At 56.4% G+C, this 16209-nt stretch overlaps 1 protein-coding gene across 8 annotated transcripts in view; it reads left to right on the forward strand.

The window, feature by feature from the left end:
* Positions 1 to 14961, forward strand: part of LOC105480689 (mediator complex subunit 15) — an 86399-nt gene extending 71438 nt beyond the window's left edge. For 5 of the 8 annotated variants that reach the window (XM_011739798.3, XM_071080034.1, XM_071080031.1 and 2 more), the window contains 10 exons: positions 1888 to 2007; positions 9939 to 10075; positions 10168 to 10295; positions 10482 to 10616; positions 10696 to 10759; positions 11735 to 11801; positions 12231 to 12391; positions 12477 to 12643; positions 13099 to 13197; positions 13905 to 14961. In XM_011739798.3, coding sequence (XP_011738100.2) covers positions 1888 to 2007; positions 9939 to 10075; positions 10168 to 10295; positions 10482 to 10616; positions 10696 to 10759; positions 11735 to 11801; positions 12231 to 12391; positions 12477 to 12643; positions 13099 to 13197; positions 13905 to 14041 — 1215 coding nt within the window. In that variant the 3' untranslated portion in view covers positions 14042 to 14961. The remainder of the gene's footprint in view (positions 1 to 1887; positions 2008 to 9938; positions 10076 to 10167; positions 10296 to 10481; positions 10617 to 10695; positions 10760 to 11734; positions 11802 to 12230; positions 12392 to 12476; positions 12644 to 13098; positions 13198 to 13904) is intronic. The other 3 variants (XM_024792562.2, XM_011739799.3, XM_011739800.3) reach the window with 1 other exon arrangement.
* The last annotated feature ends 1248 nt before the right edge of the window (positions 14962 to 16209 follow it).

The following is a 16209-nucleotide window of genomic DNA, read 5'->3' on the forward strand; positions in this document are numbered from 1 at the left end:
GTAAGCCACTGTACCTGGCCATGCATCTCATTTTCAAACAGTCCTTATAATACTTTGTCGTTTAACCTTCTGTTCTTTTAGTATGTGAAAACCAAACTCTAATTTACAAGTCACAAAGGATTATCAAAGACAGACCTCCATTATAGACATGTATGTGGCATTGCTGATTCACAGCTGCTCTACTGAAGCCTTGGCCACCCTGGAGGACCCTCTCTCTTTTCTGTGGATCCTTCTGCACAGTGACTGCAGTGGGGAGAGTCAGACCTGGGAGCGGGGAGAGGTTTTTTGGACTCCTCTCTGGGTAGATGTGTGTTGGGAAGTAGTGAAGTGTTGTTGAGAGCTGCCTGGCTCGTCGGATCCAGTAGACATAACTGGTGCTTTTGGGTTGGCATTTGTAGTTGAAACAAATTGGGCTTTCCTTATCAGGAGTTCTCAGTTATAAGAACACCAGTCAGCAGTACATTAGACTTAAGCTTTGCCTTCCTTGTGTTTTTTTGTTTGTTTTTCTCTTCCTGGAAAAAAGTTTGCTTCTCTCATACCATCTGACTTACTTCCAGGCTTTTCTCCCTTGTGGAACGAGTGCTGTTGAGCACTGCTGCACTCTCAGACGGGCTCCTCCGAAGTGCCGCAGGTAGTGGTAAATAGACTCTTACCCCATTGGGATCGCTTCTTTGTTTCTCACCCCCAGTTAGTTCATTTGTTGTTCTGGCTGCAGGAGGAACGAGGGAGGTTCTGGTTGGCATCTGCTAGGCTGTGTCACTCCGTCTTCTCGTGCCTCCTGTGTGTGCCCATGGTTGCGAGTGTGGGCCCTGTGTGTGAGGCCACAGGTCTCCCTGCAGCCACTCTCCTGCTGGAGCTCTGTTACTGGCATCCGTCGCTGCCTGCACTGAAGGCTGGCAGCACCTTCCGGAGCTTGGGACCCAGAGCACAGCCTCCCACCATGAGATGTGTTGTTTTTCCGTGGATCAGTCCTGCTTTCTTTCTGAGCCTGGCGTGTTTTATTCTAGTTTGTTACCATCCTAAGTGCCTGTAGGCCTTGCTCTCTAGAAACGAGACTTGGGCCCCATCCCCAACTCAAAACCCAGAGCAAGAGTGGTCGGGCCTGGGCCCACAACAGTGCTCAGCTGCCCTGCTGCCTTTGTAGTTCAAGAAGTGTCCATTGATGAGGGAAATGGTCCTGGCTCATACTGGAGTTCCTGACTCACATCCCTGTGGAGGTGAACTTCCTCATCAGGGCGGAGGCCTGCCAAGCAGTCCCCCTAGGCTTCTCTTGCTCACCTTTGCCCATTTTTGTTATGAAAGAAAACCAGTTCCTCAATAGATACCAGAACCAGCAGCCTCAGGCCTGGAGGAGGAGAGGTGGATGATTTGGGTTTGGGCTGTAAGAAGTGTGCCACTGAGAAGGAAGGATGCTGTGAGCAGGCTTACCTGAGCTCATGGTTCAGTGGGAGTCGAGTGTTCTCATCACAAGCTTTGGTGGAATGTACTCTTGATGTCTGTCCCCGGGAGCCTGGTCTCCAGAAACACCAGTGCGGGCCCTCAAGGTCTGGCTCTGATGGTTCTGTGGGCTGTAGAATTCTAATCTGTTAGTGAGGTGTGTTCAGAAGTGTGTTGAGGACACCAGTGCAGGAGAGCAGCCAATAGAATAGAAAGGTCTGGAAGCAGCATTCTTGGCAAATCTTCTAGATTCCCAATGCCCAGATAGACCTGGAGGTGCTGTGGGCTTGAATGTGTGGGTGGCCTCCCCTCCCAGGCTGCCCTGAGCTGTCCAAGGGTTCCTCACCCTGGTGCTCCTTCTTGCAGAGGCTACACATGTCCTCTCCACCTGCCCAGGCACTGAGTTTCTTTGTTGCGATCACCTTGTCTGTTGTCCCTCTGTCCTCAAAGATGATCACGGAAGCCTTGGCCCAAGGTGGGATGCACATAAGAGCCCGGTTCCCGCCTACCACCGCTGTGTCCGCCGTCCCGTCAAGCTCCATCCCTTTGGGCAGACAGCCCATGGCACAGGTATTTAACGGGGCAGCGCCCAGGGCACGGCTGGGAGCTCGGGGCGTCCTCTGAGCGCCTTTGTAAAGCACACCTGTCATTATCATTGCCGGTGACTTCCTTTATGGTGGCTTTCAGAGTGCCAAACCCACAGTCACCTTTTTTTTTTTTTTTTTTAAATGAAGCTAAGCCCAGCTTGTGCTTCTTGAGAGGATATGAATAAATATCTGGGTCTTTTCAGCTTAAAATAGTTATACTGTACGCATTTTCATGATAAAAATAAAACAGAAGCTAAGCAAAAGTTTTGCTTTCTAGAGCTGTGCTATCTAAGCATGTGTGGCTGTTTACATTTAAATTAACTAAAATTAGGCCGGGCACAGGGGCTCATGCCTGTAATCCCAACACCTTAGGAGGCCGAGATGGGAGGATCACTTGAGGCTGGGAGTTTGAGACCAGCCTGGTTCACATAGCGACATACTCTCTAATTATATATACATATATATTTTATTTTTCATGGGAAAAAATATATGTGTGTGTGTGTGTATTTTTTTTATTTTTTGAGACAGAGTCTCGCTCTCTGGCCCAGTCTGGAGTGCAATGGCACAATCTCGGCTCACTGCAAGATCTGCCTCCTGCGTTTGCACCATTCTCCCGCCTCAGCCTCCTGAGTAGCTGGGACCATAGGCGCCCGCCACCATACTCGGCTAATTTTTTGTATTTTTAGTAGAGACGGGGTTTCACCGTATTAGCCAGGATGGTGTTGATCTCCTGACCTCGTGATCCACCCGCCTCAGCCTCCCAAAGTGCTGGAATTACAGGCATGAGCCACCGCACCCGGCCATATATTTTAAAAATGGAAAAAAAAAAAAAACCCCAAAAGTCAACTAAAATTAAATAAAATGAAAAAATGCAGTTCCTCAGTTGTACCAAATAAATTTCAAGCCCTCATTTGCCCACGGGGAAGCTAGTGGCTGCTGCAGTGGATAGCACAGACTCCAGAACGTGGCTTTTGTGGCCAAGATGGCATTGGGCCATGCTGTTGTAGAGTTTGCTGTGTAGAGTGTGTAATTTGTAATACACATCCCCTTTCTAGGTAGAGGTAGACTTCTGTGTACATTTTGCTTTTCAGGGATATGAATTCCCGGCTTCTCTTTATTGTATGAAATTTGGAATTACTCCATGGTACAGTCATTTGTTTAACAAGTAGTTACCACATGCATTCTGTGTGCCAGGCACTGTGCTAAGGTTCTGAGAATAAAATGATGCTGAAGTTCTCTAATCATACAGGCTTTCCATTTTAGTGGGTTTGTTGTGGAAACCTCAAATTTGCCAAAAGAACTTTACAATTCAGTTTCTGTTTTAGGGGAAATGCCTCTATAATCCTAGCAGACAGTGGTCCCTGCCCATCCCTGAATGCCCAGGTGCAGGCACTGCCACCACCCTGGCTTGTGCAGCGCTGTCTCTGCAGCTCTGTTCTACAGAGGAAGAAGTGGAGGCTGAGCCAGGATGGCCCTTGGTCCATGTGGCCCCAAGTCCGGTGCCACACACCACACACTGCCAAGAGAGTGGCCTGGGCCCCCATTGGGTGCATGTTAAGCTTTTGCCTTCCCTGCATACTAACCCCCTGGGTTACCCGAGATGTGCCATTTACATAGTTACTGACTGGAACTTAAGTTCTCTGGCAGGGACCTCCTTTTTGGTAGTTGTTGAATTACAGCAGGAGGAAGTGCCTGGAATCGGCTGGTGGAAAGGCTTTGGTGAAAGAGCTCTCCAGAGGAGCGGAAGTTGGGAGTGAGGAAGTAGGTTGTTTGGCTGTGGTGGAAAGGAGGCCAGTGTGGGCAGAAGCCAGGGTGCAGTTCCCCATGGCCTGGAGGCTGTGAGCTCCGCGATCCACTCACATGCTGCTGGTGTCTCCTTGACCAGACAGACCCCTTTGGGTTCTGCACTCTTGTCTGCTAAAACTGCTTCTTCTCCTTTCCTGTAGCCTCTGGCTTAGTATCCACTGGGTTCACAGAATCAGGTTGGGTTGTTATGTGGAGGAATGACTTTAGTAGCAGCGTGTAGGACTGATTTTTATAAACACAAAAAGTCCCCAATGTTTTCAGTGTGTGATACGTGCCAGTGCCAGGCCTTGAGCTAAGCTCTTTGTGTACAGAGCCTCACTGTTTCTCGTTGCAGCAGGTCATAGTTCGAACATTTAGCCCCTTTTACAGACTGAGAGTGCCCCCAGGGAGCCACCAAGTCAGTATCGAGGGCTCAAATGAAACCCTTGTGCCTTGGCCTCCCAGCAGGTTTCTTCTGGCAACTCCTCACTCCCCTTCCTGCTGGGCTGATGACCTGGCTCCTCCTTCTTGTTTACTGGGCACTCTCGGGTGGGCCCCCCCATTATCCCGCAAGACCAGGCTCTGTCCTGGGCTTTGGCTTGCCCATACTGTGTTGTGGACTGGCCACTCCCCACACCCAGCTGCTGGTGTTGCCACCTAGACTTCTCATAGGCAGCCCCTCCCTCCCTCCTTCCCACCAGTTCCGAAACCCACTCAGTCTTTCCCTCCCCAACCTTCCCTGGCCCTTAGATTAAGGCTGCCCTGAGTTATGCCAGCTAATAGGTCTCACTCTCTTTAGAAGCTTCCAATCCCCATAGGCAAGGAGGTAAGGTGGAGCAGAGGAAGGATAGAGAAATATATGATGAAGCCAAAAAGTTAGTGCCTTGGAGTAAATGCCATGGAGAATTCTGGTTTGTCCTGTTTGCACTGTGTGGGTTGAGTGAGAGCACCGGCATGGGAAGATGCTGGCTAACTCCACACAGATTTAGTCACCAGGTTCCGCCCATTCGCACTGGCAGTGAGGGGCATACCTCTGAACCTTTGGGATTGTTCACTGAGGACAAATGTGGCGGCATTTAGAAAGTATTCCTTGTCCTGGCAGTAGACAAAAGCCACAGGATTTATGGAAAGAGGAAGGAAGGCACAGAACTGGGGCAAAGTTCTGGTTTTGTTTCTGTTTTGTTGTTGTTGTTGTTTATTTGTTTTTCTTTTTTTGAGACAGAGTCTCATGCTTGTCCCCCAGGTAGGAGTGCAATGGCGTGATCTTGGCTCACTGCAGCCTCCACCTCCTGGGTTCAAGTGATTCTCCTGCCTCAGCCTCCCGAGTAGCTGGAATTACAGGTGCCTGCCACCATGCCTGGCTAATTTTTGTATTTCTAGTAGAGATGGGGTTTCACCATGTTGGCCAGGCTGGTCTTGAACTCCTAACTTCAGGTGATCCGCCCGCCTCGGCAACCTAAAGTTTTGGGATTATAGGCCTGAACCACTGCACCCAGCCTTGTTCTGTGTTTTTAAAGCAGATTTGTTCATGCTTGTCAGCTGCAAGAAAGGAAACTGGCAGGAGTTTAGGGAGGGAGAAAAGCCAATGGAGGGACACCCTGGAGTGGAGGCCTCCCTGCTGCCCAGGCAGCTGCTCTGCAGCCCTTGCTGGTCCTGGCCTTCCCCGCAGAGGGCCCTCCCCCAGCTCAGCCCTCTACGTTGGGCTGCAGTACCAGGCTCCCTGGTACAGCCTCCCATACCTGGCTGTGGGACAGCCTTGGGGACGTGAAGCATGCTGGGCCCCGTGTACCAAGGGCATTCACCTGCCCACACCAGCTGGCTCCAGAGGTGTGCTGCTGCTTTTGTGTCATTATCTTTCAATCCAGTCCCTTCCGAGAAAAGAGAGTTTATCCCAGCAACGTATCTGTTGACCTCACCGGAATTGCCCCACTGTGTCCCATCTGAGCTCTCAGGAGCCAGAACCTGCTGACTCCGGTGTGTCCAGTTGGCCATCCAGTGGCCACTGTCCTTCCAGCTACCTGCCCTTAGCAGTCAGCAAGACGAAGTCTGGAGACCACACTGCCTGTCTGCTCTTGTTCTTTCCTTGTGGCAACAAATTGGGTCCAAGAAAACAGGTGGAGCTAAAAGAGTGGGAACATACGTGCCCCATGGGCTCTTCTCCAGAGGCCTCGCAGGGCCCGGGCTTCCTCCCTCTGTCTTGACGGCCCATGGCTGCATCTTCCTGTAACGGTGGGCATGCCTCACGGACTCAGGCTACCAGGTCCAAGCAGGATTCTGTGCTGGGTGCATGCTGGATAATGGTGCCCAGCACAGGGGCCCAGGGGGTGGCATAACCCATGCCACAATCCTCCCTTGGCAGGTGTAAGTAGGCAGTGCCTTCCTCACTAGGGGCTCGTCATTTGACTAGAGAGGCACTGTTGCCTCCCTGTTCCCTGCTCCAATCCCAGACCTGACATGAGCCCAAGGACTGGGAGTTTTCTTTCTCGCCTCTCTGGCTGCCTCCCTAGAGCCTAGAGCCTGTCTTTGGATGAGTCTTTGGGGAGCTGCTTCTCATCCCAGGTGCTGAACTTGGACTGCCTGCCACAAACACCTGGGCACAGGGCCTGGTTTCCTGCTCTCGTGCTCTTGGAAATGAATGGGTTCCCTTTGTTTGTTCTTCTTCCCACTAGAAATCTCCCTGCCTCCCATCCTCTGGGCTCTGCTGGCTGCCAGCTGCCAGGGTGAAAGCCATGTTCCACTGCACCCTGGGGAGGGCCTCTAGGGGGCACACTGAGTGCTGGAGCCTGGAGCGAGGAACGGTTCCCAGTATATGGGGGGGACTGGGGGGAGCGCGCAGTGCCGCCAGCCTTGCCTGAGGGTTCCTTTGTGGGATGGAGCTCCTTGGACCAGCCTTTCTGCCCTCCCACCTCCTATCTAGCCCACTGTGTTCACCTGCCTTCAGCTCCAGGCTGCTGTGTGGGTCCCTTTCCCAGAAATGCAGTTCATGCCATTGTTGCTGGGGTGTTGATGTTTAACGTGCCTGAGGTCCCTTCATCACTAGGGTGACCTTGAGCAAGTCACTTCCCTCTGAGCTCCCTGTTCCCAACCTGTGACACAGGTGACAGGTGGTGTGCACTTAGAAGCTCTTTCCCTAGCAGGTGTGACATTCTTGTCCTGGGCCCTTTGCTAGTAGCTGTGACACACCGGCGCCCGCGCCCCTGGCCGAATATGACCAGAGAGTGCGCAGAGCAGCAGTTCCCCTTGGTCCTTGGCCCTGTGCCCGCTAGGGGCTCATCCTTTGACTGGAGAGGCACTGTTGCCTCCCTGTTTCCTGCTCCAGTCCCAGACCCGACATGAGCCCAAGGGCTGGGAGGTTTCTTTCTCACCTCTCTGGCTGCCTCTCTAGAGCCAGTTCTGTCTTCAGATGAGTCTTTGGGGTGCTGCTTCTCATCCCAGGTGCTGGACTTGGACTGTCTACCACTGACACCTGGGCACAGGGCCTGGCTTCCTGTTCTCGTGCTCTTGGAAATGAAAGGGTGCCCCTCGTTTGTTTTTCTTCCCACTAGAAATCTCCCTGCCTCCCATCCTCTGGGTTCTGCTGGCTGCCAGCTGCCCTGGCCTGGAGCAGCTGAAGAACTGAGATAGACCTACGTTCTGGGTGGGTGCTTGGGGGTCCCACGGGCGTGGCTGGTGAGATTGCTGCTTTGGGGCCAAAGCGGGTGCTGGGCTTCCTGAGGTTCGAGAGCAGATAAGAACTCTCGAGTGGCAATGAGGGCCGTGTGGTGGCCTTCCCTGCTCGGCGGTCTGCCCAGCCTGCAGCTGCCTTGCTCCTCAGAGAAACGCTGAGCTTTAGGCCGCAGACAAGAGCTGACCATCTCCTAGAAGGGCCAGCTGCTCAGGCACAGCGCCTCTCTGGAAGAGGCGGTCAGAGAGAGGCGAGGGGGAGGGGCCTGACCTTCAAGCAGAAAGAGGTGAGCTTGTGAGACAGCTTTCTGAGGTGCAGGTAGAGAGCAGCAGCAAGTCAGGCACGGGTCAGGAAAGGCAGAGTGGTGACGGGGCTGCTGGGGGCTTTAGAAGGGACCCCACCACAGGGCGGGCCGTGCTCCACAGGGTTGGGCTGAGCGTGGAGCCCGAAGTCTTTACTTCCCACTCCTCGGTGCCGTCTGTGGTTCTCTGTATGGAATTTTCTGGCCTTGGGATTTTGTTGACACCTGGATGAGTCTAGAACATGTGTTCTGGTGTCTGAGACATGCCCTCACTCCCCTTCAGCCAGGGCTCTGTGCACCCCAGCACCGTGAATGCACAGGACTTTGGTGGGAGAAACCTCTGTACTTGTTCAACTCAGAATTTTAGCAAATGAAGTCACATCAGTCACAATTCTGACCTTGCTAACCTTTGCGAGAATCACCACTAGCCATTTTGCTCCACTAGGTAGAGCGATGAGGCCCGGCAGGCTGAGGCTGGGGCTCCTGTACTCTGCCCCTCCTCTCCCAGGCAGCGGTGTCTTGATCACAAAGCAGTGGTAACAGTCCATTCCATCGGTTGATGTCCACTGGGCCAGTGGCTTTGGATAGGGACCTCTGACCCAGCCATGCTGGAAGTGCCCTGCTGTGGTCACACCCTGTGCCTTAGCCCCCTACCCCCTGGTCTCCCAGCACACATGGTTCAGGAGCAGCCTGCACCCAACATCCCTTGCAGCACTGTCAGGCACACCCCATGGAACAGGCAGGACAGAAAGAGCATTCCGCTCCAGGAGCTTGATCCAGGTGGTGCTGAAAGGGCAGTGCCACCCTGCCCTCTGCTGCCTGGTGGGGTGGTGAGGAGGGCAGCATTCTGTTTGTGGGCTCTGGGCCTGGTTCCCAATTTAAGGAGCTTAGAAAGCAGCAGTCCTGTCCCAGTACTCAGAGCACTGTGGTGGAGGTGCTTGGGGAGTTGTGTGAGCTGTGGCCCCAGACAGGTGCTCATGGCCAGAGTGCCCCAGGAGAAGCACTGAGTTGGTCTACAGAAATGGACGGTCCAGGGGCCTGGCTCCTAGGCAGGCTGTGAGGGGATGCTCGGCATGCAGGGGGTTGACTAGGGTGTGGGAAATGCCACCGTGGGCCCATGGGGGCCTCTGAAGCTAGTAGGGCCTTCAGGGTTCCCCCAGTGTGACAAGGCAGCCCTCTTTGCTGAGAGTCCCTCTAGGGGAGGGCATTCACCCGAGTCTGGCAGGCAGCTGTCCTCCCCATCAAAACTGCCATCTGTGCTCCACCCCAGGAAGGTGTGGGTGTTTCACACATGCTTGTCCCTGATGCCTGGGTGGTGTGGTTTCATCCCTAGAGTTTACGGATGAAGACAGTGGTGTCCCTTGTGCAGACAATGGGCTGATTGATCTTATTTGTATCGTGCCCAATAAGGCCTGGGGAGCAGAGCAGCAGCCTTGCTCTGCAGACACACAGGGCCTCAGAGGACTCAGGTGCACGCCTGCATGGCAGAACCAGGCTCTGGGCCCAGGTGTCTTTGACACTGAGTAGCTCGCCTCTCCCAGGGGCACTGGTGTGGGCTGATACCAGTGCCACCATGGGTGTGTGTGTGGCTCCCTGGGCCACCTCACTCCAATTAAGCAGGTCCAGGTGGGACACAGCCTGGGACCAGCCCTGCAGCTGCATGTGTTAACCAAAGAGATGGCCACGGCCACCGGGATTGTCCTTGGTGCAGTCAGCCTGTGGGCTGTGGGGGCTTGTGGAAGCATGTGGGAAGACGGTCCCACTGGTCAGCAGAGCAAGGTCCTCACCAACCCACAAAGGAGCACGTCACAGGACAGGCAGGCATGGCAGGGAAGGCCAGGCTAGTGCCAGCCGAGGGCATTACCTCCCAGACTGCCCTTTTCCTCACACATCTATGACACAGCCCTCAAAGCCTGTGTCTCTGTGGGCCCCTGGCCAAGGAGCAAGGGCTGCCCTGCGTGGCCCCCCTGCCAGTTCCTTGGTCACCTCATGCTGTGTGCCATGCTGGGGGATGTGCCTGTGTGTATGTCCTGGTGGCATTTGGATGAAGACACAGGTGTGTGGTGAGGCTGTGCAGGAGGACGGACCTGTGTGTGAGGTGGGCAGGTGGTGTGGAGGTGGGCGGGCGTGTGACAGTGCGCCAGCTGAGCCCCTCCACTTCCAGGTCAGCCAGAGCAGCCTCCCCATGCTGTCCTCGCCATCACCGGGCCAGCAGGTGCAGACCCCACAGTCGATGCCCCCTCCCCCGCAGCCATCCCCGCAGCCTGGCCAGCCCGGCTCACAGCCCAACTCCAACGTCAGGTAGGCCTGGCCTGGGGTGTCCCTCCCCGCCTGGACCTCAAGGCTGGCCCTGCCTGGACCCCAGCTCACATGTTTCTCTCACTTGTCTGCAGCTCCGGCCCTGCCCCGTCCCCCAGTAGCTTCCTGCCCAGCCCTTCACCACAGCCCTCCCAGAGCCCAGTGACGGCGCGGACCCCACAGAACTTCAGTGTCCCCTCACCTGGACCTTTAAACACACCTGGTAAGTTGGGCCTGGGGTCCATGGCCCCATCGTGTGACCTGTACTCGGCCTGGTGGGTTGAGGTGCTGAGGTCACTGCTCACCGTTATGAGGCCTCAGCTCATACTGGGTGTGCGAGCTCTGGGGCCCTCAGAGCTCACGCTCCCCGCCTGAGGGTCGAGTGGCCTCACCCACCTGTGTCCTGCAGTGAACCCCAGCTCTGTCATGAGCCCAGCCGGCTCCAGCCAGGCCGAGGAGCAGCAGTACCTGGACAAGCTGAAGCAGCTGTCCAAGTACATCGAGCCCCTGCGTCGCATGATCAACAAGATCGACAAGAACGAAGGTGGGCTGCGGCCGGGGCAGGGCCTGCACCCTGGGGACACTGCCGGGCTTGTGTCTTAGTGTCCTCTCTTCTGTCCCAGACAGAAAAAAGGACCTGAGTAAGATGAAGAGTCTTCTGGATATTCTGACAGATCCCTCGAAGCGGTGAGCTTTGCACACAGCCCACGGAGGGTCCACAGGGGCATGGATAGCCCAGCCATGGATGAGCACTTGGTGATGATGTGGATTTAGCAAAGGCACCGGGCAGCTCTTTGAGCCCTGGCCAGAGGCCTCCAAGGCTCCACTCTGGTGTGTGCTGAGGCTTCAAGCCCAGGCTTCATCTTGGCCAGTGCCCAGCCTTTGCCCTACTCCTGGCCGCTGCTGTGGCCCTCATGCTGGGCCATCACAGCCAGACCTCACCAGCCAGCAGCCAGGGGCCCAGCTTGCAGTGGCCTCACCATCAGCTGGCCTGGTGGGCCTGAGCCTGACCTGGAGTTCTGCCCCTGACTTGCCGGTGACCATGGGCAGGCGACTGCATCTCAGTTACCCATTTGTAGCTCATGTGTGCTGTCTTGAAAATGAAACAAGATGGCTCTGATGAGAAGCAGGTGGAAGGCAGGGCCACTGGCCACGGTGCTGTGAGGATCAGTGCTCGGGCAGTGCCTCCAAACTGCATGGGCACTGGCATATACCTCCCTCTCACCTCAACTCAGGCTGTTCCCCCCACCCCTGTCTAGAAGGGTCTCTCTGTTCTGCTTGTCTAGATAGAATGCCAGTCACTATTGGGTGGTCCTCCAGGCCTTCATGGGTTGATCCTTTGTTAGGGTTATAGGGATGAGCGGGGCAGGGACTGGCCTACATGAGAATGAGGCATTCCCAGCCTAATGAGGGGCCTGGCCACTGTCCCTTCTCTTGCCCCATCGCCTCACTCTGCCAACCAGGGACAAGCAACTCCTGGGTTTGAGGGCTGCCTGCCTTCAACTCTGGGTCTGGGAACAGCCAGTCAACTGGTAGGAGCTCCTGCAGAGGAGGTTTCTGATGGCCAAGGCCCAGTGGCAGTGGTTGGGATCCCAGCCTGAGAGCTGCCATGTCTCCCACTCTTCCAGCACAGAGGTCAGCCCAAGTCCTCTCTCTCTGCAGGTGTCCCCTGAAGACGTTGCAAAAGTGTGAGATCGCCCTGGAGAAACTCAAGAATGACATGGCGGTGGTGAGTGGGATGCCAGACACCCCTAGGGGAACCAGGGCTCCCCCAAGAGCTCCTGGGAGCACCGCTGGGATGGTCCTTCAAGGTCAGGGCATCTGGGTGGGGGCTGGGCCTGACCTTGGACCCTGCCCACGAGGCTTCCAGGCCAGGTCTGCTGTGCTGGATGGGAGCATGGGAGAAGTCACCCTCTGCCTATGGCCCCCATGGGTGCCTCCTCCACCCAGTTCAGAGGAGGCAGGGACTGTAGGGAAGACAGGCTGTAGGGGTGGGGGATTATTCCCAGAATCAGCCAACATTGTCTGCACAAGGGTGGAGGCTGTGAGAGGGGCCTCAGGAATCTGGCTGTGAGTGACAACGGGCCTGGGTGTGAAAGCCCCCTAAATGGGGAACCCTCGGGTCCTGGGCTGCTGACCGTGCCCATCCTGCCTCCAGCCCACTCCCCCACCGCCCCCGGTGCCACCGACCAAACAGCAGTACCTATGCCAGCCGCTCCTGGACGCCGTCCTGGCCAACATCCGCTCACCTGTCTTCAACCATTCCCTGTACCGCACATTCGTTCCAGCCATGACCGCCATTCACGGCCCACCCATCACGTACGTCCAGCTGGGCTGGGCTTCGCGGAGGGCGGCCAGCCCTGGGCCGCGTGTGCCCGGTGTGGTCACCATGCCGCCTCCCCAGGGCCCCGGTGGTGTGCACCCGGAAGCGCAGGCTTGAGGATGATGAGCGGCAGAGCATCCCCAGTGTGCTCCAGGGCGAGGTGGCCAGGCTGGACCCCAAGTTCCTAGTAAACCTGGACCCTTCTCACTGCAGCAACAATGGCACTGTCCACCTGATCTGCAAGCTGGGTGAGTGTCCGGAGGGCTGGGGCTGGCATGGGAAAGCAGGCCCTGACTGCAGCCCCAGGACTCTGCCATCTGAGCCAGAGGGCACAGCGCCCAGAACCCCCCCTGTATTCACGCCCCGCCAGGCTGTCTGCTCTATCCTCATACACACCGGGCCCCAGACAGCCTGATGATGCCTCAGTCCTCACTGCCAAAGCCCGCACACTCTCACCTCCCCAACACAGATGTGGCTCTGGGGCCCTAGGGAGGTGGTAGGCAGGACCTCTGGGCACCCATCGATGCAGGGCACTCCAGGCTTCATGTTTGGAAATCTGAGAGTCAGAGAGACCTCTTCCAGGCTTTGCCACAAGCCTCACCAGAACCTCCCAGGGTGTGAAGAGTCCTGTTCCAGAGCAGGGCTGTGAGGCAGGGCAGGCTGGGGCTTGTTCCTGTCACAGATACAGCCTTCTGTGTTGCAGATGACAAGGACCTCCCGAGTGTGCCACCGCTGGAGCTCAGTGTGCCCGCTGACTATCCTGCCCAAAGCCCGCTGTGGATCGACCGGCAGTGGCAGTACGGTAGGTAGACCCAGAGGAGCTGTCTGGGGACCCAGGGCAAGCAGGGGTCATTGTGGAAAACCAGGCTTCCACTGCAGCGGGGACAGCCGCTCTGCGCTCCTGCCCCTCTCCAGCTCAAGCCCCTCCCTCACCTCTTCTGGCTCCTCCTGCACAGACAGGAGCGGGTTGTCCAGTGGTCACCTGAGAGGAAAGGGTCTCTGCTCCCACTGTGTCCCTTCGCCCCTTCAACTTGTGTCAGGTCAACTGTCCAGGGTGGTTGTGTTCAGTGGGTGAGGGATGAGTAAGCCCATGGCTCAAGGACAGACCCTGCTCTTCCCGGAGGCCACTAGCTTCCCAGAGGCCACTACCTTGGCGGGGCTGATGGGTCCCACCGGCAGCTTGAGCGCACAGGGCCCCATCTGGGTGATGTGGCTCCAGAGAGAACTACGGTGGCAGGGGGCAGTCTCCCTGAGCCCAGAGCTGGCACAGCAGAGCTGGGCTGGGTCCCCAAGGTTGTTAGAGGCAGAGCGCTAGATCCTGTTCAGATTCAGTTCTTCACTGACGACGAGGCTCTGGGAGGAGAACCTGAAGGCCGGGCACCATGCAGGACATCACCTCCTGGTGCTTCGGCTGGAGCCTGGGGCTGCCCCTTGCGGAGCACTGCCGGGTATGCCAGGAGCGAGCTCTGCACTGGCTGCCTTAGGTTCACACCTGCTACATTGTTGCAGACGCCAACCCCTTCCTCCAGTCGGTGCACCGCTGTATGACCTCCAGGCTGCTGCAGCTCCCGGACAAGCACTCGGTCACCGCCTTGCTCAACACCTGGGCCCAGAGCGTCCACCAGGCCTGCCTCTCAGCCGCCTAGCCATAACTGCAGGGATGGCCCACAGCCTCATCGGGGCCAAGGACACATGCCTCCTGTCAGACACTTCTAGGTGTTGGCTTCCTTAGAGAGCCTGGGGTTAGGTTAGCTTTCCTGCTTTTATCTTCTGCCTTGGGGACCTGCCAAACGAAATCCCACACCTGTACAGAACTGGGATAGGCGCAGTGGAGCGGGCTGCTTGGGGGGCGTTGGCCGACTTCTTAGAGAAGGCCCTCCATGTGACTTCCTCCAAGGAGCCAGATGCAATCCTCGGGCTGCTCTCACCGTGGCCTGTCCAGGGTCCAGGTCCATCTCAGCAGCGTGAGGGTGCACTCAGGGTGTTTAGAGCATCTTGTGTGTGCTAGACACACTGCTACTCGTTTCTATAGGAGAACACAGAGGACATAGGAAACCCTTAAAACACACATGGGATTCTCTGGTCACAGTTTTGGGTTCAGGCTACGCTGCTTTGGGCAGGTGCAGCACCCCCCAGGGAAGCCCCCAAGTCCAGGGCACAGGCTGCCTTTTGGAGGGAGTGCTGGCCCATGGGTGCTGCCGGCTTCCTGCCACCAGCTGGGCCTCAGCCCTCACGGCATTCCTGCTGAGCACTGTGGGGCACCCAGGGAGCAGGGACATCGGGGGTCCTGCTGCTGGCACCCCTGCACCGCTGGCATGAGGGCCATGTCCCCACTGTGAAGGATGAAGAGCAAGGCCCTCGGGACCCGCGTCCTCAGAGCACCACACACTGAGCCACCCAGAGAGAATGGGCCTGGCAGCGGGCCGGGGCCATGCGGGGAGCGCCTCCCTGTGTTGCCTGCCACTCTGGGCACTGGCCAGCAGCCCTCTGGTGAGAAGAGGTCCCCCCTTTTTATGTGCACTACCCCACCATCTGTGATTATAATAAATTTATTATTCCCGTGTTTGCCAGTTGTTCATCACTGTGTCCCCTTCTCCATGAATCTGGGCTCGCTGTCCTGTCAGGATGCTGTCAGCCTTGGGGCTGGCAGTGTCCAGTCTGGCCCTGGACACCCTGGACCTCAGCTCTCCTTGTCTGATACACCGTCCCATTCCTTAGCCTAGTTGATCCCCCAGCTTCCTGGCAAAGTTCCTGCTCCCTGAGGTAGGAAAGGGCTGAGATTCATGCCAAGGAAGGGGGCCCATGGTACTGGGAGGACTGTGCTGCCAGGTGAGGGTGGACACTAAGCTGGCCACCCCCAGACAATGGACGCAGCCGCAGATGCAGCTGCTGCTGTGGTGGGAGGGGTGGCGCGGGCATGGCCACAGCACTCTGGAGATGGCCCTCCAGGAAGGAAGATGAGCTTGGCTGGACCCCCTGTCAGCGGTGTTTTGTCAGGGCAGGAGAAGATGGCATCTTGCCCCCAGGAGCATGCAGTCTGGGCAGGAGACCCAGGCTGATCTGTGTTTCGAAGGCAGCTCTGGCCCAGCCGGGGAACCAGGAAAGCCCTCCCACCTCCAGGGAGGGTGGGCGCAGCTCTGGCAACGCTTCTCTTCCAGGGCAGCTGCCAGGTCCCGGGATGAGCAAGACTTGGCTGGCCAGGCAGGTCCCTGCAGATAGCAGGGGCCGGACTAGGGACCAGGGGCCGGGAACGGACGCCTGATAGTGAGGATCCAAGCACATGACTTGGAAAGAAACAAGCTTTATTTTTAGTCTTCAGCAGGTAAGGTTTTACTTCATCATGTGCTTTTGTGTAAATGCCAAATACCGAAATAATAGCTAGAAAACAAACTAGCTGTTGTTTTGTCAGTTTGGAGATCAAATACTTTATCTTGAGTCATTTATCTTGGAATTTAGCCAGGCTTAAAAGTAGTAGAATTACCAGGAAATGCTATAGAGAGCCAGAATCCACTTGGAGGTTGGTGGGCCTGGCAGTGGAAAGCTGTGGGTGCAGATGCGGGTATCTCAAAGGCCCTGAGCGGTGCAGGTGCTTGGTCCACATTGCCTGAAGCCTCTTCTGCTGAGAGACAAAGGTGTTCTTCAGGGTTGGCTTCAATGCAGGCAAGATGACAAGTGCTACCACAGCCAAGGGGCTCAGAAGCAGCTGGGGGTGAGTAGAGGGACTGTCACCTTGAGCATCCTCAGGAGTGGTGTGTGCTGGGAGTCGGGCCTGTGTGGCCCTCACCAGGGCCCAGTGAGGCCAGGGCCTGCTCTG

This window comes from Macaca nemestrina, chromosome 15 (assembly GCF_043159975.1).
Source record: "Macaca nemestrina isolate mMacNem1 chromosome 15, mMacNem.hap1, whole genome shotgun sequence".
In the NCBI taxonomy this organism is placed as follows: Eukaryota; Metazoa; Chordata; class Mammalia; order Primates; family Cercopithecidae; genus Macaca; species Macaca nemestrina.